The sequence below is a fragment of the Ovis aries genome, chromosome 4, assembly GCF_016772045.2.
Source record: "Ovis aries strain OAR_USU_Benz2616 breed Rambouillet chromosome 4, ARS-UI_Ramb_v3.0, whole genome shotgun sequence".
NCBI classification, from domain to species: domain Eukaryota; kingdom Metazoa; phylum Chordata; class Mammalia; order Artiodactyla; family Bovidae; genus Ovis; species Ovis aries.
The window spans coordinates 116,092,240-116,118,985 of NC_056057.1; the positions used below are offsets into that span (position 1 = coordinate 116,092,240).

Here is a 26,746-nt window from a genome sequence, read left to right on the forward strand (position 1 = left end):
ACCTATACTTATGTGACTTAACACCTTTTCTTTCAGGTGAGAAGTTTAACTATTCAATCCCAGAACTTATTCATGGATATTCAACATATGGATTTAATCACATTATCAGTAAAAACTTGGGCCACTACAGAAGCGTGCCAGATACAAGGAATGTCATGTATGTTCCCTCTGATTTTTTTTTTTTACATATTACATATTCATTTCAGATAGACAACATAATGATTTGATATTTGTATTTATTGCAAAATGATCATCACAGTAAGTCTAAGTAACACTGATCACCATACACAGGGGCTTCCCCAGTGGCTCCGTGGTAAAGAACCCACCTGCAGTGCAGGAGACACTGGTTTGATCCCTGGGTCAGGAAGATCCCCTGGAGAAAGGCACGACAACCCTCTCCAGTACTCTTGCCTGGAAAATTCCATGGCCAGAGGAGCCTGGTGGGCTACAGTCCATAGAGTCCAAAAGAGTCAGACCAGACTGAAGGGACTGAACCCAGCACGAGGGCACCATACATAATACATTTTCTTTTTCCTTGTGATGAGAACTTTTAAGATCCTCTTTTCTGGTGACTTTCAAATATGCCATACAGTGTTTTCAGCTACAGTTGCCATCTTGTACCTTACATCCCCGTGACATTTATTCTACAACTGGAATTTTGTAGCTTTCTTGTCTCCTTCACCTACCTCTGGCAACCACCAATCTCTTCTTTATATCTATGAACTTGTTTTTTGGGGGGAGAGGTACTGTTTCTTGTTCCTTTGTTTTAGATTCTACGCATAGGTGAGATCTTGTGGTATTTGTCTTTCTCCGACTTGTTTCACTTAGCAAAATGCCCTCAAGATCCATTCATGTTCTTGCAAATGGCAAGATTTCCTCCTTTTTAATGGATGAACTTTATAGATAGATATAGATCATATTTTCTCTATCCCTTCACCACTCATAAACACTTAGGTTGATTCCATCTCTTGGCTCTTATAAATAATGCTGTAATGAACAAGGTGGGTGCGTATATCTTTTTGAGTTAGTGCTTTTGTTTTCTTCAGATAAATACCCAAAGGAGAAATTTCTGGCTCAGTTCTTTTTTTAATTTTTTGAGGAACTTCCAATACTGGTTTTCTGTAGTAGTTGAACCAATTTACATTCCCACCAATGGTGCACAAGGATTCCCTTTTCTCCACGTCCCCCCAACACTTGTTACTTCTTGGATGTTTGATAAGAGCCTTTCTCAGACAGCTGTGAAGTGGTATGTCATTGTGGTTTTGATTTACGTTTTCCTGATGATTTGTGATGTTGAGCATCTTTTCATGTGCCTGTTGCCCATTTATATGTCTTCTTTGGGGAAAAAAAATGTCTCTTCCGATCCTCTGCCCATTTTCAAATCTGATTGGTTTGTTTTTTCGCTATTAAGTTGTGTGACTTCTTTACATATGTTAGATATTAACACCCTATCAGATATATGATTTGCAAGTATTTTCCCCTGTTCAGTAGGTTGCCTTCTTGTTTCCTTGAAGGTTTCCTTCGCTGTGCAGAAGCTTTTTGGTTTGATACAGTTCCGCTTGTTTATTATTGCTTTTGTTACTTTGCTTTTGGTGTCATATCCAGAAAAATTCAAGACTGATGTCAAAGAGCTTACTGCCTATCTTTTCTTCTAGGAGATTAACAGTTTTAGGTCTTATATTCATTTCATTCATTTCTAATTAACTTAAGAATATGGTATAAGATAGAGATCCAATTTCCTTCTTTGCATGTGGCTGTTCAGTTTTTCCAATTATTCAAGAGACTTTTTCCCACATTTTATATTCTTGGCTCATTTGTTTGAGCTCATTGTAATGTAAATTAATTGACCATATGTGTGGGTTTATTTCTGGGCTTTCTACTCTGTTCCATTGATCTGTGTGTTTGTTTTTCATGCCAGTACCATACTGTTTTGATCACTATAGCAATCTATGAAGTTTCCAATTCCTCCACCTTTTTGCCAACTCTTAGTGTGAACAGTCTTTAATTTTGGCCAGTTGAATGAGTGTGTAGTGGGATCTCACTGAGGTTCAATTTGCATTTTCCTGATATCTAATGATATTGTGCATCTCTTTATGTGTTTACTTGCTATCTGTGTATCTTCTTTATATTTTGCCCATTTTAAATTTAAACTTCAAATATTTTGCCTGTTTTGAAATTGGATTATTTCTTTTCTTATTATTGAGTTTTGGGAAATTTTTTATATATTTAAGTGTAAGACCTTTATCATATATATAATTGCAAATATTTCCTCCTAGTCCATGGTTTGTGTTTTCATTCTCTCAATAGTTAGTGCTTTTTGAAAAACAAACGTTTTTCATTTTAATGGAGTTCAATATTTTTTATAATTTGTTTCTGCTTTCAGCCCAGGATCACAAAAATTTATTCACTGGATTTTCTCTGAAGATGATCATGACATCTGCACTTTTCCTTCTTCCTTTCCAGTCTGGATGCTTTTCTTTGTCTTAGCTTATCACACTGGCTAAAATCTCTAGTACAGTGTTGAACAGAAGGGGTGATATTGGACAGCCTTGCTGTGTTCTTGATCTTAACACTCCGTTTTTCACCAGTGAGTATGACGTTATCTTTAGGCTTCTCATAGATGCTCTTTTCCAGGTGGCAGAAATTCCCTTCTGTTCCTAGTTTGTTAGGAGTTTTTCATCAGATGGATATTGGATTTTGTCACACCCTTTTCTGTGCATTGAGGTGTGTGTGTCTTTAGCTTGTAAAGATGGTAAATTATGTTGATTTTCTAATGTTAAACAGAGGTTACATTTATGGGATATCCCCTGCTTGGTCATGATGCCTTATCCTCTTTATATATTATTGCATTTGATTTTGCTGAAATTCCAAAATTTTGTTTGGAATTTTATATCAGTGTTTGTAAAGAGTGCTATTGAACATCCTTGTCTGGTTTTATCATCAGAGTGTTGTTGGCCTTGTAGAATGAGTTGGGAATTATTTTTTTAGGAATTAATTTTTTAATGTTTGTGATTGACTTCTGCTAAATACCTTTGGTTACACTAAAGACATTTCTTTCTGTTCCTTCACTTGAAATTTTCTCCTTTATTTATTAACATTCATTTTCCTTCCCTTTCTTTAAAAACAATTCTTCTCATGGGTGTGTCAGAATAATGCCAGAGGATTCTGGAGGAGCAACAGAATTTCTCTCTTGGTAGCAGAGTCCACTTCTGGCATGTTCAATGACTGGCCAAAGCTATGGCAATTGAGAGTGGGTTTATTTTGACTTAGGATTTTATTCTAATCAGAAATGACTGCTAAATTCTATCAAATAATTTCTTAGCATGATCACTATGGCTTTCTCCCATCAAATTATTGGTAACTTATGTTGAGCCATCCTTACCTTCCTGAAATAAACTAACCTTAGTTATACTATTTTTCTAAAATGCTGTTTTACTTGATCTGCTAATATTTTGTCTAATTGTTTTGACCTGTATAAATTAGATTAGTTTGTATCAGTGTTCCTCAGAAGTCTACAATTTCTCTGTGAAAATTTTAAAATTTTGTGTCCTTGGAGATGTGAGCAGTCATATAATATATAGTCGCACTGGCTAGTCAGGGCTTCCCCGGTGGTGCTCGTGGTAAAGAACCCGCCTGCCAGTGCAGGAGGTGGAAGAGATGAGGGCTCAATCCCTGGGTTGAGAAGAGCCCCTGGAGGAGGGCATGGCAACCCACTCCAGGATTCTTGCCTGGAGAATCCCGTGGAGGGATTCTCCACGGGAGAGGAGCCTGGTGAGCTACAGTCCATGTGGCAGCAAAGAGTTGGACATGAATGAAGTGACTTAGCACCCAAGCACGGACTTGTCTAATTCAAAGAAACTTTCCTGTAACAGGAAGCACATGGGTTGTATGTGGTAATTTCATTTCAGCAAAACACAACCCGAAAGTAAAATTAGTTTAATTTAATTTAACTGAATTTTAGCTGTATTTTACTAATAGTTTACAATTTTATTTATGGTTTTGTAAGAGCTTATAAGAGGCTCCCCAGGTGGTGCCAGTGGTAAAGAATTCACCTGCAATGGAGGAGACACAAGAGATGCAAGTTCAATCCCTGGGTAAGAAAGATCTCCTGGAGAAGGAAATGGCAACCTACTCCAGTATTCCTTTTTTTTTTTTTCTACTCCAGTATTCTTGCCTGGAGAATTCCGTGGACAAGGGAGCCCGGAGGGCTACAGTCCACGGGTAACAAAGAGTCGAACACGACTGAGCATGCACCACCACCACCACCTCCAAGAGCTTATGAACACAAGGTTGACTTTCGTTTGCATATGCATATTTGGGAAACATTGAAGTCACTGAAATCAGCCCTGAAGGGTTGACAGTTCTTTTCTTCTGAGCCTATGCAAGACTCAGGTTTAAGAAACTCTGCTTTGTTTTTCTTCTTTGAGTTACTGTCATCAGATTTTTATATCAAATTTATACTGCTGCTGCTGCTGCTAAGTCGCTTCAGTCGTGTCCGACTCTGTGCAGCCCCATAGATGGCAGCCCATCAGGCTCCCCCGTCCCTGGGATTCTTCAGGCAAGAACACTAGAGTGGGTTGCCATTTCCTTCTCCAATGCAGGAAGTGAAAAGTGAAAGTGAAGTCACTCAGTCGTGTCCAACTTTTTGCGACCTCATGGACTGCAGCCCATCAGGCTTCTCTGTCCATGGGATTTTCCAGGCAAGAGTACTGGAGTGGGGTGCCATTGCCTTCTCCTAGTTCCATAAAATGAATTTGTATGTTTTCTCTATATCTCTATGCTCTATATCATTGAAATGTCATCATTATGTATTTCTTATTTTGAAATGGAACTTGTCTGGTAATTATGAATCACTGCTCCATTTTCTGCTGTCAGACATGGAAAAATGTTAGTTGTTTTCTAAGATTATTGATTGTTCTGCTCAAGCTTTCTATTTCTAGGGTCTATTCAGAGCTATCTATTTTAATAAAAATCTTCTTCATTTACTTTCAAATCTATTGGCTTAAAGTTCACACATCCTGTTTTCGTAATTCTCTTTCACCTTTTCTGGCACCTTGCGTTCATTCTCATTCTTATTTTTGTACATTTTTCCTCTCGATTTCAAAAGCTTGGTAGAAATTGATATATATTAGTCATCTTTCAGAAAACTATCTTTTGCTTTGATTTATCAATTTTACTTTTTTTGTCTTCTAACTCATTAGTTTCCAGTTGCCTTTATGGGGTTGTGTCTTCTTTCTTTTGATGCATTTTTGTGGTCTTTTTGCCCTTCTATAAGGTTAAAATAGTTTATTTCATCTCTTCCTTGGATGATAATAATACGTTTATAAGTCTTCGTTTTATTCTGACTAGGATTTAGCTATGTACATTACATTTTTTTTTAACAGTTCTTTCTTTAGAGAGTCATACTTGGCTGCGCTGGGTCTTTGTTGCTGCGTGTGCTTTCCCTAGTTGTGGCGAACAGGGGCTTCTCTCTAGTCGTGGGGGACAACAAGCTCCTCCCTGTGCTGGCTCCTCTTGTTGCGGAGCACGGGCCTCAGCGCTCGGCCTCTGGCGGTCGCGGCGGACCCTCGGCGCTTGGCCTCCAGTGGTTGCGGCTTGCCGGCTCTGCAGCACAGGCCCAGTAGTGGAGGCACCTGGGCTTTGTTGCTCCCCAGCATGCAGGATCGTCCCAGACCAAGGATCAGAACCATGTCTCCTGCAACGGCTGGCAGAGTCTTCACCCCTGAGTCACCTATACATTAGGTTTTAACATGCTGTGTTTTCAGGTTTGCAAATCTCTAAACTGTTATTGTCATTTGGTCACTAAGTTGGGTTCAACTCTCTGCAACCCCGTGGGCTGCAGCACACCAGGCCCTACGCCCCAGCGTTTGCTCAAATTCATGTCCATTGAGTCAGTGATGCTATCTAATCATCTCATCCTTTGCTGGCCCCTTCTCCTTTTTCCTTCAGTCTTTCTCAGCATCTTTTCCAATGAGTCAGCTCTTCACATCAGGTGGCCAAAGTATTGGAGCCTCAGCTTCAGCATCAGTCCTTCTAATACTATTCAGAGTTGATTTCCTTTAGGATTAACTGATTTGATCTCCTTGCAGTCCAAGGGACTCTCAAGAATCTTCTCCAGGACCAGTTTAGAAAGCATCACTTCTTCGGCGCTCAGCCTTCTTTACGGTCCAGCTTCCCATCTGTACGTGATTACTGGAAGAACCATAGCTTTGACTAGATGGACCTTTGTCGGCAAAGTGATATGTCTGCTTTTTTAATACGCTGTCTAGGTTTGTCATAGCACTCCTTCCTAAATAATTTGCAGTTTATTTCTCTTTGATCCAAGACTTATTTAGAAAAGTGGGTTTTGTTTAAGATTGGATTTAGGCAAGTTCCCCCTGACCTCCCTGCCATGGCCATAATTTAACAGTTTGCTGCAGCTGCTGCTGCTGCCAAGTCGCTTCAGTCGTGTCCGACCCTGTGCGACCCCATAACGGCAGCCCACCAGGCTCCCCTGTCCCTGGGATTCTCCAGGCAAGAACACTGGAGTGGGTTGCCATTTCCTTCTCCAATGCGTGAAACTGAAAAGTGAGAGTGAAGTCGCTCAGCATGTCTGACTCTTTGCGACGCCATGGACTGCAGCCTACCAGGCTCCTCTGCCAATGGGATTTTCCAGACACAAGTACTGGAATGGGTTGCCAATGCCTTCTCCAATTGAACAGTTTAGACAAGTAAATAACTGTTTACAGAATGGTTTATCAGTCACTTATCAAGATGTTTTTTCTAACATGCTTAGAGGACTGTCATTTCGTGTATTTGCCTGCTAGACCCTTCCGACTCAGAGTGTGGTCTGAGGACCAGTAGCACCGGGAGCCCCTAGAAGCGTGTCAGCCCCGCTGAATGCCAGGCCCGACCCCAGACGTACTTAATCAGAATATGCATCTGGAAAGAAGCTCAGGAGTGTTTCTGCACATTAAAGTGCAACATTCTTCAGCTGGGTTGGTAGAGCTGCTATAATAAGCCTCCATAAACTGGCATGCTCCAATGACAGCCATTTGTTGTCTCACAGGTCTCTGGAGGCTGGGAAGTCAGAAACCTTGGTCGGCAGGGTGGGTTCTTTTCTGGGCTGCGGGGGGGATGGTGCAGGCCCCTCTTCTTGGCTTAGGGATGACCCTTTTCTTCCTGTGTCTCTTCACATTGCCGGGTACCCTCAGGTCCCCTTTTTGTAAGGACACCAGCCTTACTAGATGGGCCGCCCGGATGACCTCTCGCTTATTACAGCAACCCCATTTCCAGATTGGGTCGTATTCTGGGGTCCTGGTGGTTAGAATGCGGAGTAGGGGGACACAAGTCAACCCCTAACAGTCCTGCTTTAACTAGACCGTTGGGAATCGCGTTAGCGAAGCACAAAATCAGCTAAACATGGACAACCAAGCACTTGTCCAAATTACCTTCACCCTGAAAAGAAACGTATTTAGGCCCGAGAGGTTTTCTATACAGAAAGACCACAGCAACATTCAGCAGTTAATTTTGGAGAAACCCATACACGTTAGGTTTCTCTTAGCGGTTTACACTCACGTGATGTGAATTCAGGCTCCTTCAGTATCATTGTCTCGTTCCTCTGAAGGGGCTCAATTTGCAGTTTTCTCAAAATGATAAACTTGGACTAGATAGAATATTAGCACTGTGATCCAGTGGCCTGAGTTCACCATCTCTCTCATTCTTGGGGTGGTACACTCGCCCCCTCATTCCCGTCTCTCATCTACTTACTCTTTGATGAGACAGTGATCTTAGGCTTCCCAGGTGGCAGGAGTGATAAAGAATCCGCGTGCCAATGCAGGAGACACAAGAGGATATGGGCTTGATCCCTGGGCCAAGAAGATCCCCTGGAGTAGGAGAGGACATCCACTCCAGTATTCTTCCTGAAAAACCCCCTGGACAGAAGAGCCTGGAGGACTACAGTCCCTGGGGGTGCAAACAGTCAGACACGACTGAGCACACACGTGCACAAGGCAGTGATCTCACCGGAGGGTCCGCCTTTTGATCTACCTGTTTCTGGGAAGCCAGTGCAGGGGGCCCGACCTCCAGCCCTGGGCAACTAGACCCCACATGTCACAACTAAGAGTGTGCGTGCCGGAACGCTGCAGCTGCATAACCCACGTGCTGCAAGGAAGACTGAAGATCGAGCGCGCCACGACTAAGACCCAGTGAACCCAGATAAATGAACGTTAAGAAAGAGAAGATGAGCAGAAATGGAGCATGGTCTGAGTGACTTTCAAACCTCTAGTGAGAATTGCTCTTGAATGCTCCAGGAGCCTGCCTGTCACTAGGTCCTGTGGGACCTTTGGGTCCCCTTTTCAATGTACCTCTTTCTTAAGCTTAAGCTAGTTCCAATTGTCATTTACAACCAAAATATTTCAAAACACAATCCAATAAGGAAGCAATCCAAACAATGCTTAATAGCTAAAAATTAATATTACTAAAATTCAGTGTCCATATTTCCCTTAAGTGCACAAAAAAATAATAAAACATTTTTAGCCAGATCCTTGGAAGAAATCTAATTGCACCATATCCATTATTACATTTCTTTGTTCCAACAGACTATACAAGTGTAGGAATAGCACATGGATTTTCTTTGAAGACAGGACAATAAAGTTAATTTAACCTTTTAATGTGTATAAGCTTATTAATTCATTTTATAATAGAAATGAAAATGTAGGTATAATTTAAGTTTATACTATATCCAAAGTAGAACTAATTTTATCAAAACAGAGTCTCAGGAAAAAGCAATTATGATGGGCATTAAGAAGGGGGGAATGATCTAGACAGTATTAGAACAACATAAGACGTTTAAAGAAATTTTTGTATCTTAATTTTTGTGTTTTAAAAGTACTGTCACCTCATCATCATAATCATCAATTAAAGGAATAAAGAGGAAAATGTGAATAAAGTGTTTCAATGAGTCCTCAAAACATCTAATGCTTTTAGATGAATAATTTTCTTCCTCTGTCTGCAGGTGTCGGAAAAAAACGTACCCGGCCAGACTGCCTACTGCCAGCATCATCATTTGTTTCCACAATGAAGAATTCAGTGCCTTGTTTCGAACACTGTCCAGCATCATGGCCCTCACTCCACAGTATATCCTGGAAGAAATTATTTTGGTAGACGACACGAGTGATTTTGGTAAGAGAGAATGCTGACCATCTTTCTAATCGTCTATCTCTGCGGCACTTGAGTTATTTTATACAAAAAACATTTTTGGTGGGTGTCGAGGCAGGCACTTTGGAGCACTGATGGTGATGTGAGAGTCTGGTCCCTGACCTTCTGGTTGGGCTAATGGGGTGGCTAGCACTTCAGATAAACGTAGGGGTAAGCTGGTCTTTAGAGGTCGTGGATGATGTTGAAGAAGTGATGTCTAGGATGGATCAACAACAAGCTTTTACTGTGTAGCACAAGGAACTATATTCACTGTCCGGTGATAAACCATAATGGAAAAAAATTAAAAAGAATATACATAAGTGAATCACTACAGTAGAAATTAACAGTAGAAATTTCTGTGCCGTAGAAATTAACACAACATTGTAAATCAACTCTACTTCAAGAAAGTAGCATTTTTTTCAAAAGTGACATCTGAACTGAGATGAGTTGAGATTACATAGATGAAAGGGAAGGAGAAGGTATTTTAGGCAGAGAAAATGGCCCAGAGGCCACAGAAAATATGGTGAGTTTGGAATAGTTTTTTATTTTATGTAGGGTGTGTGTGTGTGTGGGTGTGTGTGGGTGTGTGTGTGTGTGTATGGACTCAATCAAGTCCTTCTCTTTGCTGCCCCATGGACTGTTGCCTGCCAGGCTCCTCTGTCCATGGAATTTTCCAGGCAAGAATACTGGAGTGGGTTGCCATTTCCTTCTCCAGGAGATCTTCCCCACCCAGGAATCAAACCTGTGTTTCTTAGGTCTCCTGCCTTGGCAGGCGGATTCCTTACCACCATCTCACTGGGAAAGGGCTTATGTAAATTATGTATGAGTATAGTTTTAGGAGGGAGGGGGTGGGCATGAAACCAGAAATGAAAAAAGTAGCCCCTCATGAAGGCATTGTTTGAATTTTATTTGGAGAAAATGGGGAATGATTCCAAGACTTAATGTAGGGTAATGACACAATCCAGGTGCTTTACATTAAAGAATTCTAATCACACCAACTACACTCAAGGGTTTATTCCTTCATGTTCACTGATTTTAAAGAACTAGAATGCTAGAACAAAATCTTCTGAGCTCCATTTAGCATTTGAACTCAGTTGTCTGTTTTACAACTTAATTCCAAACCTGAGGCAAGCCGGGAGGACCCAGATGAAGGATAAGCTCTCTGGGGTCTGCAGGTTGCCTGTGGGGTCCATTCCTCATGGAAGCAGTGCATGCATATTGGATACTACCTAAAGGTTTACCTAATCTACTGTGAATCTGACCCACCATGGGCTGGGACAGGAAAAAGAGGGGGAGCAGCGGAAGGAAGAAGAAGAGACAAGGGAAGAAAAGAGGAGGTTCACCTTCGAGAAGCAACTGAGATGCACCAACTCAAAAGTGAAATGGGGACTTCCTTTGTGGTTCGGCGGTTAAGAATTCACCTGCCAGCGCAGGGGACACAGGTTCGATCCCTGATCTGGGGAGATCCCACATGCTGCAGGGCAACCCAGCCTGTGCGCCACAACTACTGAGCCTGGACGCCTAGAGGCCACGATCTGCGACAAGAGAAGCCACCACAGCGAGAAGCCCACGCACTGCAAGTAAAGAGTAGACCCCTGCTCCCCACAAGAGAGAAAGCCTGTGCACAGCCAGAAAGACCCGTGCAGCCAAAAAAAAAAAAAAAAAAAAACAGTGGAATGGGACCTGAGCTAGTGTCAGCTCCATTTAGGAATTTCACTCATTGGCCAGGCACTGTATGCAGGTCAGGAAGCAACAGTTAGAACTGGACGTGGAACAACAGACTGGTTCCAAATCGGGAAAGGAGTATGTCAAGACTGTATATTGTCACCCTGCTTATTTAACTTCTATGCAGAGTGCATCATGCGAAATGCCGGGCTGGATGAAGCACAAGCTGGAATCAATATTGCCAGGAGAAATATCAATAACCTCAGATATGCAGATGACACCACCCTTATGGCAGAAAGTGAAGAACTAAAGAGCCTCTTGATGAAAGTGAAAGAGGAGAGTGAAGAAGTTGGCTTAAAACTCAACATTCAGAAAACGAAGATCATGGCATCCAGTCCCATCACTTCCAGGCAAATAGATGGGGAAACAATGGAAACAGTGAGAGACTTTATTTTTATTTGGGCTCCAAAATCACTGCAGATGGTGACTGCAGCCATGACATTAAAAGATGCTTGCTCCTTGGAAGAAAAGCTATGACCAACCTAGACAGCATATTAAAAAGTAGGGACATTACTTTGCCAACAAAGGTTCATCTACTTTGCCAACAAAGGTCCATCTAGTCAAAGCTGTGGTTTTTCCAGTAGCCATATATGGATGTGAGAGTTGGACTATAAAGAAAGCTGAGCACCGAAGAATTGATGCTTTTGAACTGTGGTGCTGGAGAAGACTCTTGAGAGTCCCTTGGACTGCAAGGAGATCCAACCAGTTCATCCAAAAGAAAATCAGTCCTGAATATACATTGGAAGGACTGATGCTGAGGCTGAAACTCCAGTACTCTGGCCACCTGATTCGAAAAACTGTCTCATTTGAAAAGACCCTGATGCTGGGAAGGATGGAAGGCAGGAGGAGAAGAGGAGGACAGAGGATGAGATGGTTGGATGGCATCACCGACTTGATGGACATGAGTTTGAGTAAGCTCCAGGAGTTGGTGATGGACAGGGAGGCCTGGCGTGCTGCCGTCCATGGGGTCACAAAGAGTCGGACAGGGCTGCGCGGCTGAACTGGACTGTGTAGGAGCCACGCTAGTCCAAGGAGTCCAGCACTGTTTATCTCTGGCTTTGTGCATGGGGTGGGGGGTGCGGAAGGATGGCTAGGTTCCTCATCTGACTGAGCAACACATCTGGCCACATGTGGGGCAAAAGGCCCCAGTAAAGCCAGGAGCAGGCGGCAGGGGGATCTTCGCTGGACTGTGAAGTCTAACGTCTCACCCAGAGGATGAAGATCCTGCCATGGACGTGCAGTCCCAGGAGGACCAAGGAACTCCCAGGGGCCCCAGCCTTCCAGAACTGTGCCAAGAGTTCAGAGACACACCTGGAGGTCTGCCCAGGTGTCCTTTAGGCATCAGAGGACTCGCCACTGATGGCTGAGAGATGGTGGACCAGATACTCCACTTCTCCTGGATCCACAGCCACCGATGGGTGGTCATTTCACCCGCCCCACCAAGGAGCTTAGTCCTGGGCCCACACAGAACCTCAAGCACAGGAAATGCAGGAAATGGGGTGTTCTGTGTCCTGATGGTGCTCAGGGTTGATGCACCCCCACTTTTAATCCACCATGATTTCCTGTGGGCTAAGGAGAACTCTCTTGAACTACAGCTAGTCTTTTCTGGCTCATACCAGTAGGTACTGGTGATGGAGTCCCTCAGCTTGGGATGGCAGGGGTCGGGAGCCCAGACAACCACTTCCATTGAGTTACATGAGAGGCATGTCCAGGGCTGACCTGCTACCGTCCACCTTTCTCATAGTCCTGGTCCCTCTTGACTACACACAAGCGGCATGGCCATCTCCTGAATGACTCAAAGCCTCCACTTCATGTCAGTGATGACCGCTGCCAGAACGGCCTGTTTCCTCCCATGTCTGCCACACAGAGTTCCTCTGAGTCCTGGATATTGGAGGGTGTTTGCAGACATCTGATCTGAGATGCTACCTCTACCCTTCAAGTATAGTTGTGCAGCCTGGAATCTACCTCTGAGCAAGGCCCTGGCACTCTTTTCACAGAAAAGGAAAGAGATTTCTTTCATTCTTCTGCCAAGACTACAGTGAACCTGCCTCTATTGGTCCCCAGCCCCCAGACTCTCTGACCTCTGAGGCATCTGTATCCGTCTCACCAGAGACTGGCCTCTTGTTGTTGTTCAGCCCCTACTTGTGTCCGCCTCTTTCTGACCCCATGGATGCAGCACATTAGGCTCCCCTGTCTTCCACCATCTCCCAGAGTTTGCTCAAATTCACGTCCATTGAATCGGTGATGCCACCCAACCATCTCATCCTCTGCCACCTCCTTCTCCTCTTGCCTTCAATCTTTCCCAGCATCAGGGTCTTTTCCAATGAGTAGGCTCTTCACATCAGGTGGCCAAAGTATTGGAGCTGCAGCTTCAGCATCAGTCCTTGCAATGAATATTCAGGGCTGATTTCTTTTAGGAGTGACTGGTTGATCTCCTGCAGTCCAAGGGACTCTCAAGAGTCTTCCCCAACACCACAGTTCAAAAGCATCAATTCTTCGGTGCTCAGCCTTCTTTATGGACCAACTCTCACATCTATACATGACTACTGAAAAAAAAAATAGCTTTGATTATGAGGACCTTTGTGGGAAAAGTGCTGTCTCTGCTTTTTAATACGCTGTCTAGGTTGGTCATAGCTTTCCTTCCAAGAAGGAAAGGACCTCCTTTATCATCATCATATTAACCTCTGAGTACTGAGTGACTGTTAAGTGTCAGGCTCTGTGCTTGGTGATGTATTTCTTCTTCTCACTGCATTCCTGCAGGGACTACGTTAGCTCTGCCTTCTCACTGATGAGATAGCTGAGACTTCAGTGGCTGATAACCAGCCTGGGGGTCAGTACCAGGTTAGGTGCACAACTGTTATGAATAAAGTCAGAGTGCTCCAAAGCACCATAATTTATGCTTTTACTATTATAATTTTAATAATGATATATTAAAATAGAGGCATTTCATGGATTTCTCTGGTGGTCCAGTGGTTGGGACTCTGTGCTTCCAATGCAGAGGGCCTGGGTTTAATCCTTGGTTGGGGAATTAAGAGCCCACATGCCACAAAGTGTGGCCAAAAAGTTAAAAAAAAAGAGAGAGAGAAAGGAGTATTTCACTAGAAATGCAGAAGAATATTCACAGTTGATTTCAATGCTGAGTCTCTTTTTGTTCACATTTTGTGCACGTTCATTCAATCAAACTTTCTTTTTTGAGTTTGGAACATCTGCAGAATAGCAGTTTTTAAGAATCAATCAAAATTATGAGAAACTGGTTAATATACTTTGCAGTTGTCAAATGCTGACTCTTTTTTCCAGATGATTTGAAAGAGAAACTCGACTATCACTTGGAAATTTTTCGAGGAAAGATTAAATTAATAAGAAACAAAAAGAGAGAGGGGCTGATTCGAGCAAGGATGACCGGAGCATCCCATGCTTCAGGTATGAAGGTTTTGCTCCAGACAGGACCCCACGTCTGTGTCCCAGAGGTCTTCCTGCCCGTGCAGAAGCCATCTTCATGAGTCTCCATGGCATGAACAGAAGAGCGGGAATATATTTCAGCCTTATGAGTCTTAAATCTTTGTCTGACTCTGAAAGTATGTGCTTCAAGATGTTATTTTGTTATTTCAAATAGAAGACAAATAGAAGTTATTCTCGGCGCGGGGAAGGGGCAGGGAGGGGGTATAAGCTCAGCCTCCTGTTACAGGACCGTCCCCCAGGTACAGACTCTGGGATGGAGTTGTACATGCAGGGGGCCCCCCAGGTGGTCTTGGGAACCAGGTAAAGGGGTGAGGAAAGCAAGACTTGACAGGGAGAGCAGGGCTGTGATGTAGCTGCAGAGACCCCATGGGGACCTCGGAAGCTAGGAAGGGGTCAGTCCAGGTCCTCTGGGAGGCAGAGGCCCGGATGACATGGGAGGAGTGCTTACAGAGAAATGTCTGCGAAGGATAAAGGGGAGAGGACGAAATGTGGGCTGGAAGCTTCTGGTCTGACCCCGGTGGAAGGAGGCAAGGAAGGAGGGAAGGCCGAAAGCCCTTCGGTCTGCTGCGTGGCTCCCAGAAGGGGCTCGAGTGGGCCAGTGGGGAGCCCCTGAGCCAAGACCGGGCACTGGAGGAGTCCTGAGTGGGGCCCCTGTGGCCGGTCGGGTTCACCTGGTTCCCGGGGGCCCACACAGGGTGTGCAGTGATTGGCTGGGAGCCCCCCGGGAGGGCGTAGCCTTGGTGTGAACACTCCAGAAGATCCCAAAGCTGGGGGACCTCCTGGGGCAGCTTCTCGTGAAGGGAGGTCTCAGCTGCCGGGAGCACGGGGTCCCATCTGGCCTCCGGCGTCCCTTGGGACGGCAGCCCAGTCCTCTGCCAACGGCAGTTCCTGAGCTGTGAGACACGAGACACCAGCAAGGGAATGAGTCCCGAGGGGAATCCTGATGATCGAGCTTCCTGGAAGCCCGGGTAATCAGAGGGTTGCTCTCAGAAAATTAACCCAGGACCAAAGGCGCGCGGTGGTGTTTAACGATCCCGCCATGTGGCAATCTGAGGAAATGTCTCGGTTCCTTAGCAAGGCTATTTCCTTATTGAGTAGAAGGCCAACTAAAAGCAAAATCTGAGTCTTCATTTTTTTTCTCTATTTTGGCCTGATCAATTGAGACATTCTCTTACTTAACTACATTGCTCAGTCCTGTCCAACTCTATGGATTGCAGCCTGCCAGGCTCCTCTCTCCACGGGATTCTCCAGGCAAGAAAAGTGGAGTGGTTGCCATTTCCTTCTCCAGGGGATCTTCCTGACCTAGAGACCAACCCAGGTCTCCTGCATTACAGGCAGATTCTTTACTGTCTGAGCCACCAGGGAAGCCATCTACCAGATAATACATACTAACTGTCCGAAATTCAGTACAAACCACTAAAACTGAATGGCATGTGACTTTTCAGAACATTGATTTTATGCATTAATATGCATATGTGTATACATATGTATGTGTATATATACACACATGTACACATAGACACACATATAGATTTAAGGATTTTTAAATAAATGGAATTGTACTGTCTCTATTCTGAGACTTACTCTTTCCACTTCAGTTTAATGTTCTGTAACTTTTCCCGTGACAATGCCTGACAGTTACCTCAGTTTTTGTTTGCAGCCTTGTATAGTATTCCATATGGATTCCATAATGGATTGCCATAATTTGTTTAGCCATTTGTCATTTCCTGATTTTTACTTTTTACAATTACTGAAAAAAAAAAAAAAGCTGCATTGGCAATTTTTGTACTTCCATCTTTGTGGAAATGAATGCTTGTACCTATGGGATAATTTCTTAAAAGTGGACTTGCTGGGCAAAAGGGGATCCTTATTTTAAATTTTGGTGGCTGCTGCCAAATTGTCCTAAAACAGATGGCACCAATTAACAGCTCCGTCACAGGGTGTAAGAGGGCCCTCTCCCTGGAGCCTTGCTGACACTGGTTGTTTATTACCAGTCGTTTTCCGCTGCACTTAGTTCTTCAGTTGTGTTAGACTCTCTGTGACCCCATGGACCGTAACTCACCAGGCTCCTCTGTCCGTGGGGATTCTCCAGGCAAGAGTACTGGAGTGGGTTGCCCTCCTCCGGAGAAGCTTCCCGACCCACGGATCGAACCCAGGTCTCCCTCATTGCAGGCGGATTCTTTACCATTTGAGCCACCAGGGAGGCCCAGTCATTCTAGTCTTTGACAAAATTTTGGTCAAAAAGCTGTATCCTTTATTTTCTTGGCATTTCCTTGACTGCTAGCAACATGGAGTATTTTTTCATATTTTTTTAGATTGTTTATAGATTTTTCTGTGAATGTGGTCTGTTCATATCCTTTGTCAGTTTTTTGATTGGGTTGTTTGTCCTTTTGTTATTGATTTGAAGGTGCCTTTATGATACGAATCCTGTGTTAGATACACTGAGAATATCATTCCCCAGTCTGTGGTTGGTCTTCCCATTTTTGTTGATGGTGTCTTGCGTTGAACAGAAGTGTTAGTCGCTCAGTTGTGTCCGATTCTTTGCGACCCCATGGACTGTGCCCACCAAGCCTGCCAGGCTCCTCCATCCATAGAATTTTCCAGGCAAGAATACTGGAGTGGGTTGCCATTTCCTCCTCTAGGGGCTCTTCCCACCCCAGGGATCAAACCAGGGTCTCCTGCATTGTAGGAAGACTTTTTACCATCTGAGCTACCAGGGAAGTTGAACAGTTTACCCAAAAATCCACTTCCTCTTGCTGGGCACAGAGCCACGCAGGACCTTCCTGCCTTCCTTTCAGAAGGAATGGCCTGTGACTATGTTTCAGCCACATTTCCTGACCAAGGCTTGCAGGAAGTTGGTTTATCCCTCTCCACACTGTAGTTCCCTTCTGGCTGACGAGGGTAGAGCTAAATGAGTAGAAAGAAATTTTGACCACATAAGAGCTGTTGTACATTTTGGAGGTTTATTTTAAGGGCCAATAGCTTTGGGACTTCCCTCATGGCCCACTGGTTAAGACTCTGAGCTCACTGAGAGCATGGGTTCCATCCCTGGTGGGGGAACTAAGATCCTACACACCACACGGCACCACCTAAAAGAAAAAGCAGAAAAGGAGAGAGAAGTGAAATTCATTTAAAAAGTCATGGCCACTAGCTTTAACTTAATAATGAAATAATCAGATTCATCAATATTTTTCTTTATGATTTTTGTGTCTTGTTTGAGAAGTTCTTACTCTAAGATCCTGATGATATTCTACATTTTTAAAAAATGCTTTTTGCGTTGCAGTTTTTCAGTTTCATTCATTTGTTTTTGGCTGCACGGGTCTCTGTTGTCGCTGGGCTCTCACTAGCCGTGGTGAGCGGGGGCACTCTTTAGTAGCTGTTGGCAGGCTTCTCATTGCAGTGGCTTCTCTTGTTGTGGAGCATGGTCTCTAGGCCCGTGGGCTTCACTAGCTGCAGCCACAGGCTTGCTTGTTCTGTGGCAGGTGCAGTCCTTCCAGACCAGGGGTTGAACCCGTGTCCCCTGCATTGGCAGGCGGACTCTCAACCCCTGGACCACCAGGGAAGCCCTGCCCTCGTCACTCACCTCCCCCTCGCTCTCCCCTCGTGTTACTGACCTTCTTGCTGCTCCTCAAACATACCAGCCGTTCTATCTCAGAGCCTTTCTTTGCATGTGATTTTCCCACCTGGAATGTTCCTTCTCCAGCCCCCTGCGTGACCTGTTACTTCACTTTGTCCAGGTCTTTGATTCAGTGGCACATTATCAGAGAGGCCGGTCAAAATCACCCTGTACAAAACAGCGCGGCCCTGTTCTCTAGCATCCTGCCTCTGACGGAGTTTTCTTGGTAATGTTTGTGCCTGTCCACTCGCCCTTGTGGGTGATGCTGCCAATGTAATGACCGAAGTTGCCCTCAAACTGAGACAGCTGTGATGAGCCTGTGGTGTGTCCTTGGCAGGAGGGAAATTGACCACTGCTGGGTGGGTTTAACTCTATCAGGAAGAATTAGAAGGCTAGAGTTTTGCAAAGTGGAGAAAAATTGAGAAAGAGAAGCTCTAATTAGATGGCCTGAATTGAAACGAAAGGGGACTTTTTTGCATGGGAGCAGAAATGTTATGGTTTGGAAGCAGCCATAAGCAGCTAGGAAACGTTGGTGTTGTCCTGAACCCAAGGATTCTTGTGGTCAGGGAGGAAAAGGAGGGACTTTGTAAGAGAAACAGCATCTTCTTGGGAGAGTCAGGGTTATATCAGGCAAGGAGGTCTGCAGGAGAATTTAGTGTAGGGAAATTTAATTTTTTTAAAGGATTTTAGTTTTTAAAAGCGTTTTCTTTCTTTTTGGCTGTGCTGGGTTCTCATTGCTGTGCATGGGTTTTTCTCTAGTTGCGGCAAGCAGGGGCTATTCTCTAGTTGTGAGGGGTGGGCTTCTCATTTCGGTGGCTTCTCTTCTCATGGGGCACAGGCTCTGGGGTGTCAGGACATGCAGGCTCAGTAGTAGCAGCTCAGGGGCTTAGTTGTTGTCTTGCTGAATCTCACAGTGCACACTGTCCACTGAAGCCAGGGTAGGCAAGGTGCGAGCGAGGAAGCTGGAAGAAAACTCAAGGAGCCGTAGCAACTGCAGACACGTTTATTCTCTCCCAGCTAGCACAGCAGCTCCAGCAGCAGACACGCTGTGTTCTCTCATGGTTGACCCAGTGGTCACAGCCATAACGCAGCCTCAGAGGCCTTTCAGGAGGGGCTTACAGAGCAGAGATGGCCTGTGGCCGAGCAGGTACCTCGTGATGCACACATGCAGTGCTACAAGTGATCTCAGCTGTTACAAAACCACGCACTGACAGGATGTGGGGTGAGAGCCAGAGGCGTGGGGCAAGAGAGCCTGACCACCTCCATCTTTCCCTAAAGCTGCCCAGTGACATGTGGAATCTTCCCGGACCAGGGATGAACCCATGTCCCCTGCACTGAGAGGCAGGTTCTTTCCTGGACCACTAAGGAAGTCCAGAAATTTACTTTAAATAAGGGAACTGTGGAGAGAGTAAAAGGGTAGTCCGCAGCAGAGCAGGAAGTTTGGGGGAATAAATGCAAGGCGATCAGGGGGTGAGAATGGAGCGTCTTCCACTGAACTGGCCTGGATGGTGAGCAGGTGGCCAAGAGGGCAGAGATGAGGTGTAGATTTCAACTGCCATCCTAAAGGCAACAGGTTAGCAAAATCAAACACGCCATTGGGAACTTGTGGTGCTCTGTGACCGTCACACAGAACGAGAGACGGTTTGTTGTCTCATATGGGAGACAGAGTAATGCCCTTCCCCAAGGAGGTCATCCTAATTCCCAGAATCTGTTAATATGTTTACTTATGTGGCACAGAGGGCAGTGTCTGACTCTCCGCCACAAACATCCAAGGGAGGTGATGGCTGACAGAACAGAAAGCACTGGGTTTTGAAGCAGAGCCTTCATTTCCAGTTTGGTATGTGCCAATTACCGGTTACGGGATCTTGGGCAAGTCTCTTCTCAGAACCTCAGCTTCCTAATCCATGATATGAGAACAAAAATATATAACTAATGTGGTTGTTGCAATGATTGAATGAAGTCATTATGAGCACTCTTTTTGAAGCATTAAGTATTAAACAAATGCTTATTAGGTGATTCCGTGTGTGCACGCTAAGTCGCTTTAGTCACATCCCACTCTTTGTGACCCCACGGACTGACCCCACCAGGCTCCCCTCTCCGTGAGATTCTCCAGGCAAGAATACTGGGGTGGGTTGCCACGCCTTCCGCCAGGGAATCTTCCCCACCCAGGGACTGACCCTTCATTTCTTACCTCTCCTGCGCTGGCAGGCGGGTTCTTTGCCACTTAGCGCCACCTGGGAAGCCCAGACAGTGAGCAGAACAAATAAATAAGAAATTAAAACATAGATATTTAATTATATGCTTCAAAATGATAAAATCTGTAAAATAAAAGTAGGAGAAATACAGGGAAAAATAATGAAAATACAGACCATTCATGGTGGGAAGTCTCTCAGAATTTAGAACTCACCACCCTTATCTTCTGGTTAAAGAAACTAATCTCCCCAATAGACCAGAGACCTGCTCCAGGTCACACAATTCAGGACGCAAACCCTCAAATTCTGATTTCCACGGCAGTGAATAGTATTACCACATTGCTGGTCATGGAAATAGCAAATGAACAAAAATGAGAAATTCAAATAGCAGAGTCACTTGAATTTTTTTCGCAAAATCCAAATGTTTAACAGATTTATGGTGTGAATGGAGTAGAAACGCTTGGATAGTTTATAAAAGTTGATCATACACTTAAGCACAAAGAGAGTCTCTGTAAGCTCCTCCATAAGTAGATTTTGCATACATTATCAAACATCAATCCCAAAACAAAAAAATTAAGAGAGATAGCAATAACATAATACAATATATTATTATATAATATTTTTATTGTTAATAAAAATTAAAATATTTAATACCTTAAACATAATTGCTTTAGAGACCAAATTGAGAATGTTTAAAATAGATATAATGGGCTATGATTAAACAGTGAAGGACAGGGAGGCCTGGCATGCTGCCGTCCACAGGGTCACAAAGAGTCAGTCATGACTTAGCCAATGAACAACAACAAGCTAACGTTTAAATGTAAAAATGTTGACACTAAAGAAAAGCAGAAAATAAAGTGAAGCAAGGGAAGAAAGAGACGGAAAATATTGAGAGAGATTGATACAGCATTTGTTTGTTTTTTAAATATGAGAACAAAGCTTGCAAAACACAGTCCCTAGATAAGTTGTGTAAATAGGTTATGCTGGGAAAGACTGAGGGCATGAGGAGAAGGGGGCAACAGAGGGTGAGATGGTTGGAGGGCATCACCGACTCAATGGACATGAATTGAGCAAACCCAGGAAGTCGGTAAAGGACAGGCAAGCCTGGTGTGCTGCAGCCCACGGGGTCGCAAAGAGACACGGCTGAGCGGCTGGACGACAGCAACAAAGGTTGCTGCCGGAAAGCAGGAAGCACGCCTCCACTCAGGGAAGATGAATATTTCTCCTGACTTTTCACCTCAGCGAGCAATTCAGTTTTGAACATTCCCCAGATATATCTTTTAAGGAGGAAGGATGGGAGAGATCCTTTACCAGGTCCATTGGACTAGTGTCCTGCAGTGCTTGTTTGTTCTTAATCTGTTTATTATTTTGGCCGTGCTGGGTCTTTGTTGCTGCACGCGGGCTTGTCTCTAGCTGTGGTCAGCGGGGGCTACACTCTAGTTGCCGCGTGCGGGCTTCTCACCGCTGTGGCTTCTCTCGTTGCGAGCACAGGCTCCGGGCGTGGAGGCTTCAGAAGTTGCAGACGTGAGTGCAGTAGTTTTCGACTTCAGTGCTTTCAACCTGAGGGCTCTAGAGCACAGTCTCAATAGTTATGGCTTCCGGGATTCGTTGCCCCGCGCCACGCAGGGTCTTCCCAGACCAGAGATCGAACCCATGTCTCCTACATTGGATTCTTTACCGCTCAGCCACTGGGGGAGTTCCGGCCCTTCAGTGATTTTAGATCCTAAGGAGAAGTTAGCTTAATCTGGGTATATAGCATTTAGCAGAGTCACTCTGTTGTACAACCACCACCCCCTCTAGTTCGAAAATATTTTCATCACCCCAAGACCCACAAATCGGGAAATTTTCTAATTTCCACTTCTCCCAGCCCCTGGCAACCACCAGTCTTCATCTGTCTCTGGATTTACTTACTCTGGATACTTCATAGAAATGAAGTCAGACCTTTTATGGCTGGCTCTTTCACCAGCATAATGCTTTTGAGATTCGTGGACATGCACCAGTACTTCATCTTTACGGCTGGATGATATCCCATGGGGTGTGTACATGAAGTTTGTTTCTCCACTCATCTGTTGGTGGACATTTGGGCTATTTCCATCTTTGGGATAATATAAGGAGTACTGCTATAGATATGCATGTACACGGATACATTTGAATTCTTTTAAATTTTTTAATTGTTGTTGTTCTCAAAGCATGTGGGATCTTAGTTCCTCAACCAAGGGTCAAACCTGTGCCCCTAGCATTGGAAGCGTGGAGTCTTAACCACTGGGCTGCCGGGGAAGTCCCCTGAATTCTTTTTAAAACGTGCCAATGAGTGGAATTTCTGGGTCACGTGGTAATTCTGTTTAACTTTTTGAGGAGCTGCTATTTTCCACGGTGGGTGGACCATTTTGGGCTTCCCAGGGGGCATTAGTAGTGAAGAACCCACCTGCCAATACAGGAGACGTGAGAGGTGCAGGTTTGTCCCTGCGTCAGGAAGATCCCCCGGAGGAGGGCATGGCAACTCACTCCAATATTCTTGCCTGGAGAATCCCATGGACAGAGGAGCCTGGTGGGCTACGGCCTGTAGGGTCGCAGAGAGTCGGACACGACTGAACTGACTTACCACGCCACACAGCAACGTATGAGAGTTCCGATTTTCCCACACCCTCCCAACAGTTACTATTTTCTCTTTTTTGTTTTAACTCTGATAGATGTGAAGTGTGGTATGCAGTGGTACCTCACTGTTTTAACTTGCGTTTCCTTAAAGATGAATAGCGTCGCACATCTTTTCATGTGCTCATTGGCTATTTGCGTATCTTCTTTGGAGAACCAGATGGTATTTTTCACCTATCAAATTAGCTGGTGTGATTTTTTAAATGTTTGTCTGATGTAATGTCATAGAAGCTATTTTATTGAAAAATGCAAAGTGTTGACTGAAAAAAAGCTATGTATGTTTAAAAACGGGGTTCTTTTTAGCTCAGTTTTGATCGAGGCATGAATATAACAGATATTATACAGAGTGAGTTGTCTGATACAGCGTGCTCAGTGGCCCAGTCATGTCTGACTCTTTCTGACCCCATGGACTGTACCCACCAGGTTCCTCTGTCCATGTGGATTCTCCAGGCAAGAATACTGGAGTGGATTGCCATGCCTTCTTGCAGGTCTGACACAGTACCATAAAGAAATTTTGAAATATATATCTGAGAAGCAGTAAGGAATGTGAAGTCAAGTGGGCCTTCGAAAGCATCACTACCAACAAAGCTAGTGGAGGTGATGGAATTCCAGTTGAGCTGTTTCAAATCCTGAAAGATGATGCTGTGAAAGTGCTGCACTCGATATGCCAGCAAATGTGGAAAACTCAGCAGTGGCCACAGGACTGGAAAAGGTCAGTTTTCATTCCAATCCCAAAGAAAGGCAATGCCAAAGAATGCTCAAACTACCGCACAATTGCACTCATCTCACATGCTAGTAAAGTAATACTTAAAATTCTCCAAGCCAGACTTCAGCAATACGTGAACTGTGAACTTCCTGATGTTCAAGCTGGTTTTAGAAAATGCAGAGGAACCAGAGATCAAATTGCCAACATCCACTGGATCATCGAAAAAGCAAGAGAGTTCCAGAAAAACATCTGTTTCTGCTTTACTGACTATGCCAAAGCCTTTGACTGTGTGGATCACAATAAACTGTGGAAAATTCTGAAAGAGATGGGAATACCAGACCACCTGACCTGCCTCTTGAGAAAACTGTATGCAGGTCAGGAAGCAACAGTTAGAACAGGACATGGAACAACAGACTGGTTCCAAATAGGAAAAGGAGTACGTCAAGGCTGTATATTGTCACCCTGCTTATTTAACTTCTATGCAGAGTACATCATGAGAAACCCTGGGCTGGAAGAAGCACAAGGTGGAATCAAGATTGCTGGGAGAAATATCAATAACCTCAGATATGCAGATGACACCACCCTTATGGCAGAAAGTGAAGAGGAACTAAAGAGCCTCTTGATGAAAGTGAAAGAAGAGAGTAAAAAAGTTGGCTTAAAGCTCAACATTCAGAAAACGAAAATCATGGCGTCTGGTCCCATCACTTCATGGGAAATAGATGGGGAAACAGTGGAAACGGTGTTAGACTATTTTCTGGGACTCCAAAATCACTGCAGATGGTGACTGCAACCATGAAATTAAAAGACGCTTACTCCTTGGAAGGAAAGTTATCACCAACCTAGACAGCATATTCAAAAGCAGAGACATTACTTTGCCATCAAAGATCCATCTAGTCAAGGCTATGGTTTTTGCAGTAGTCATGTATGCATGTGAGAGTTGGACTGTGAATAAAGCTTAGCGCTGAAGAATTGATGCTTTTGAACTGTGGTGTTGGAGAAGACTCTTGAGAGTCCCTTGGACTGCAAGGAGATCCAACCAGTCCATTCTAAAGGAGATCAGCCCTGGGTGTTCTTTTGGAAGGAATGATGCTAAGGCTGAAGCTCTAGTACTTTGGCCACCTCATGCGAAGAGTTGACTCACTGGAAAAGACTCTGATGCTGGGAGGGATTGGGGGCAGGAGGAGAAGGGGATAACAGAGAATGAGATGGCTGGATGGCATCACTGACTCGATAGACGTGAGTCTGAGTGAACTCCAGGAGATGGTGATGGACAGGGAGGCCTGGCGTGCTGCAATTCATGGGGTCGCAAAGAGTCGGACAGACTGAGCGACTGAACTGAACTGAACTGAGCTGAAGAGAACTCAGCTACCTTCAGTCACATTGTCAGATTAGGATTTTTGGATAAAGCTGCTTGCTAAAGCCTGGTGAGAGGAACTTGATATGAATTATTTCCTGTGTTGGGGGGCTCAGTGCATCCTCAGACATCCGTATGGCAAAACCAGAAACATCCTGGGGGGAAAAGAAATGAACTGATGTTGGCTTCTCACGAGGGAATCAAAAGGGCGGAAGAAGGGCTGCGGAACCAAGGACATCTGCGTCTGTGTTAGTCTCTCTTCTGATGGCAGCGTTTGCACAGGCAGTGTGTTTGGGTGAGAGAGCAAACAGACCAGGGGTTCCCAACCCCTGGGCCGTGGACAGGTAGTGGTCCATAGCCTGTCAGGAACGGGGCTGCTGGGCAGGAGGTGGGCGAGAGAGCGGAGATTTGCCTGCATTCACAGCTGCACCCCATCGCTGGGCCTCTCCCCTGTCAGATCAGTGGCCGCGTTAGATTCTCACGGAAGCACGAACCTGTGCATGCGAGGGGTCCAGGCTGTATGTTCCTTATGAGAGTCGTCCTGAAACCATCCTCACCCCACCCTTGGTCTATGGGAACCTTGTCTTCCCCAAATCCACAAAACTGATCCCTGGTGCCAAAAGAGGTTAGGGATTGCAGCTCTAACCCGCAGTCACCAGCTCCTTCTGAATATCTATGGCACACACTGTCCTGCATTTTTGATACAGTATCAAATATACATTTCTTGCCTCCTCCCAGGGACACTGAAAGCACCTTAATAGTCAAACTTCTCTGGTGGCTCAGACGGTAAAGTGTCTGCCTACAATGCGGGAGACCCGGGTTCAATCCCTGGGTTGGGAAGATCCCCTGGAGAGGGAAATGGCAACCCACTCCAGTATTCTTGCCTGGGAAATCCCATGGACAGAGGAACCTGGTGGGCTACAGTCTATGGGGTCGCAAAGAGTCGGACACGACTGAGCAACTTCACTTTTATTTTCATAGTAAGTGTTGGATAAATACTTGTTACACTGAACCTTGATTCATGTTATCGGGTGTTTCCTACACAGGGGCTAACACTCGCCTGTTTTTGCCTCCCCAGGGGACGTTCTAGTGTTTCTGGATAGCCACTGTGAAGTGAATAAAGTCTGGCTGGAACCCTTGCTGAATGCCATTGCCAAGGACCCCAAAATGGTGGTGTGTCCTCTGATAGATGTCATTGATTACATGACCCTGGAATACCAGCCTTCTCCTATTGTGAGGGGAGCTTTCAACTGGCATCTGGAATTTAAATGGGATCATGTTCTCTCTTATGAGATAGAGGGACCAGAAGGACCCACTACACCTATCCGGTGAGAATTCTTCTGGTAATGGAAAAATAGCATAGAGGTACTGGGAGGAGGGGGAAGCCTGCAGAGATTATTACTTTGATTTCTCAAGCTTAATGAAGAGAAATATTTCATTGTTTATCTTGTTTCTAAAAGTCTGTAATAATAAAATGTGGTAGGTTTTGTTTCTTTAATTGAAAGGAGGTGATGGAATTCCAGTTGAGCTATTTCAAATCCTGAAAGATGATGCTGTGAAAGTGCTGCACTCGATATGTCAGCAAATTTGGGAAACTCAGCAGTGGCCACAGGACTGGAAAAGGTCAGTTTTCATTCCAGTCCCAAAGAAAGGCAACACCAAAGAATGCTCAAACTACCGCACAATTGCACTCATCTCACATGCTAGTAAAGTAATGCTCAAAATTCTCCAAGCCAGGCTTCAGCAATATGTGAACCGTGAACTTCCAGATGTTCAAGCTGGTTTTAGAAAACGCAGAGGAACCAGAGATCAAATTGCCAACATCTGCTGGATCATCGAAAAAACAAGAGAGTTCCAGAAAAACA

General features: G+C 44.6%; 1 protein-coding gene across 1 annotated transcript in view; it reads left to right on the forward strand.

Moving 5' to 3' along the window:
- Nucleotides 1-26,746, forward strand: part of GALNTL5 (polypeptide N-acetylgalactosaminyltransferase like 5) — a 53,324-nt gene that overhangs the window by 9,983 nt on the left and 16,595 nt on the right. The window contains exons 3-6 of the mRNA XM_060414915.1: nt 37-157; nt 8,996-9,162; nt 14,200-14,322; nt 25,960-26,209. Coding sequence (XP_060270898.1) covers nt 37-157; nt 8,996-9,162; nt 14,200-14,322; nt 25,960-26,209 — 661 coding nt within the window. The remainder of the gene's footprint in view (nt 1-36; nt 158-8,995; nt 9,163-14,199; nt 14,323-25,959; nt 26,210-26,746) is intronic.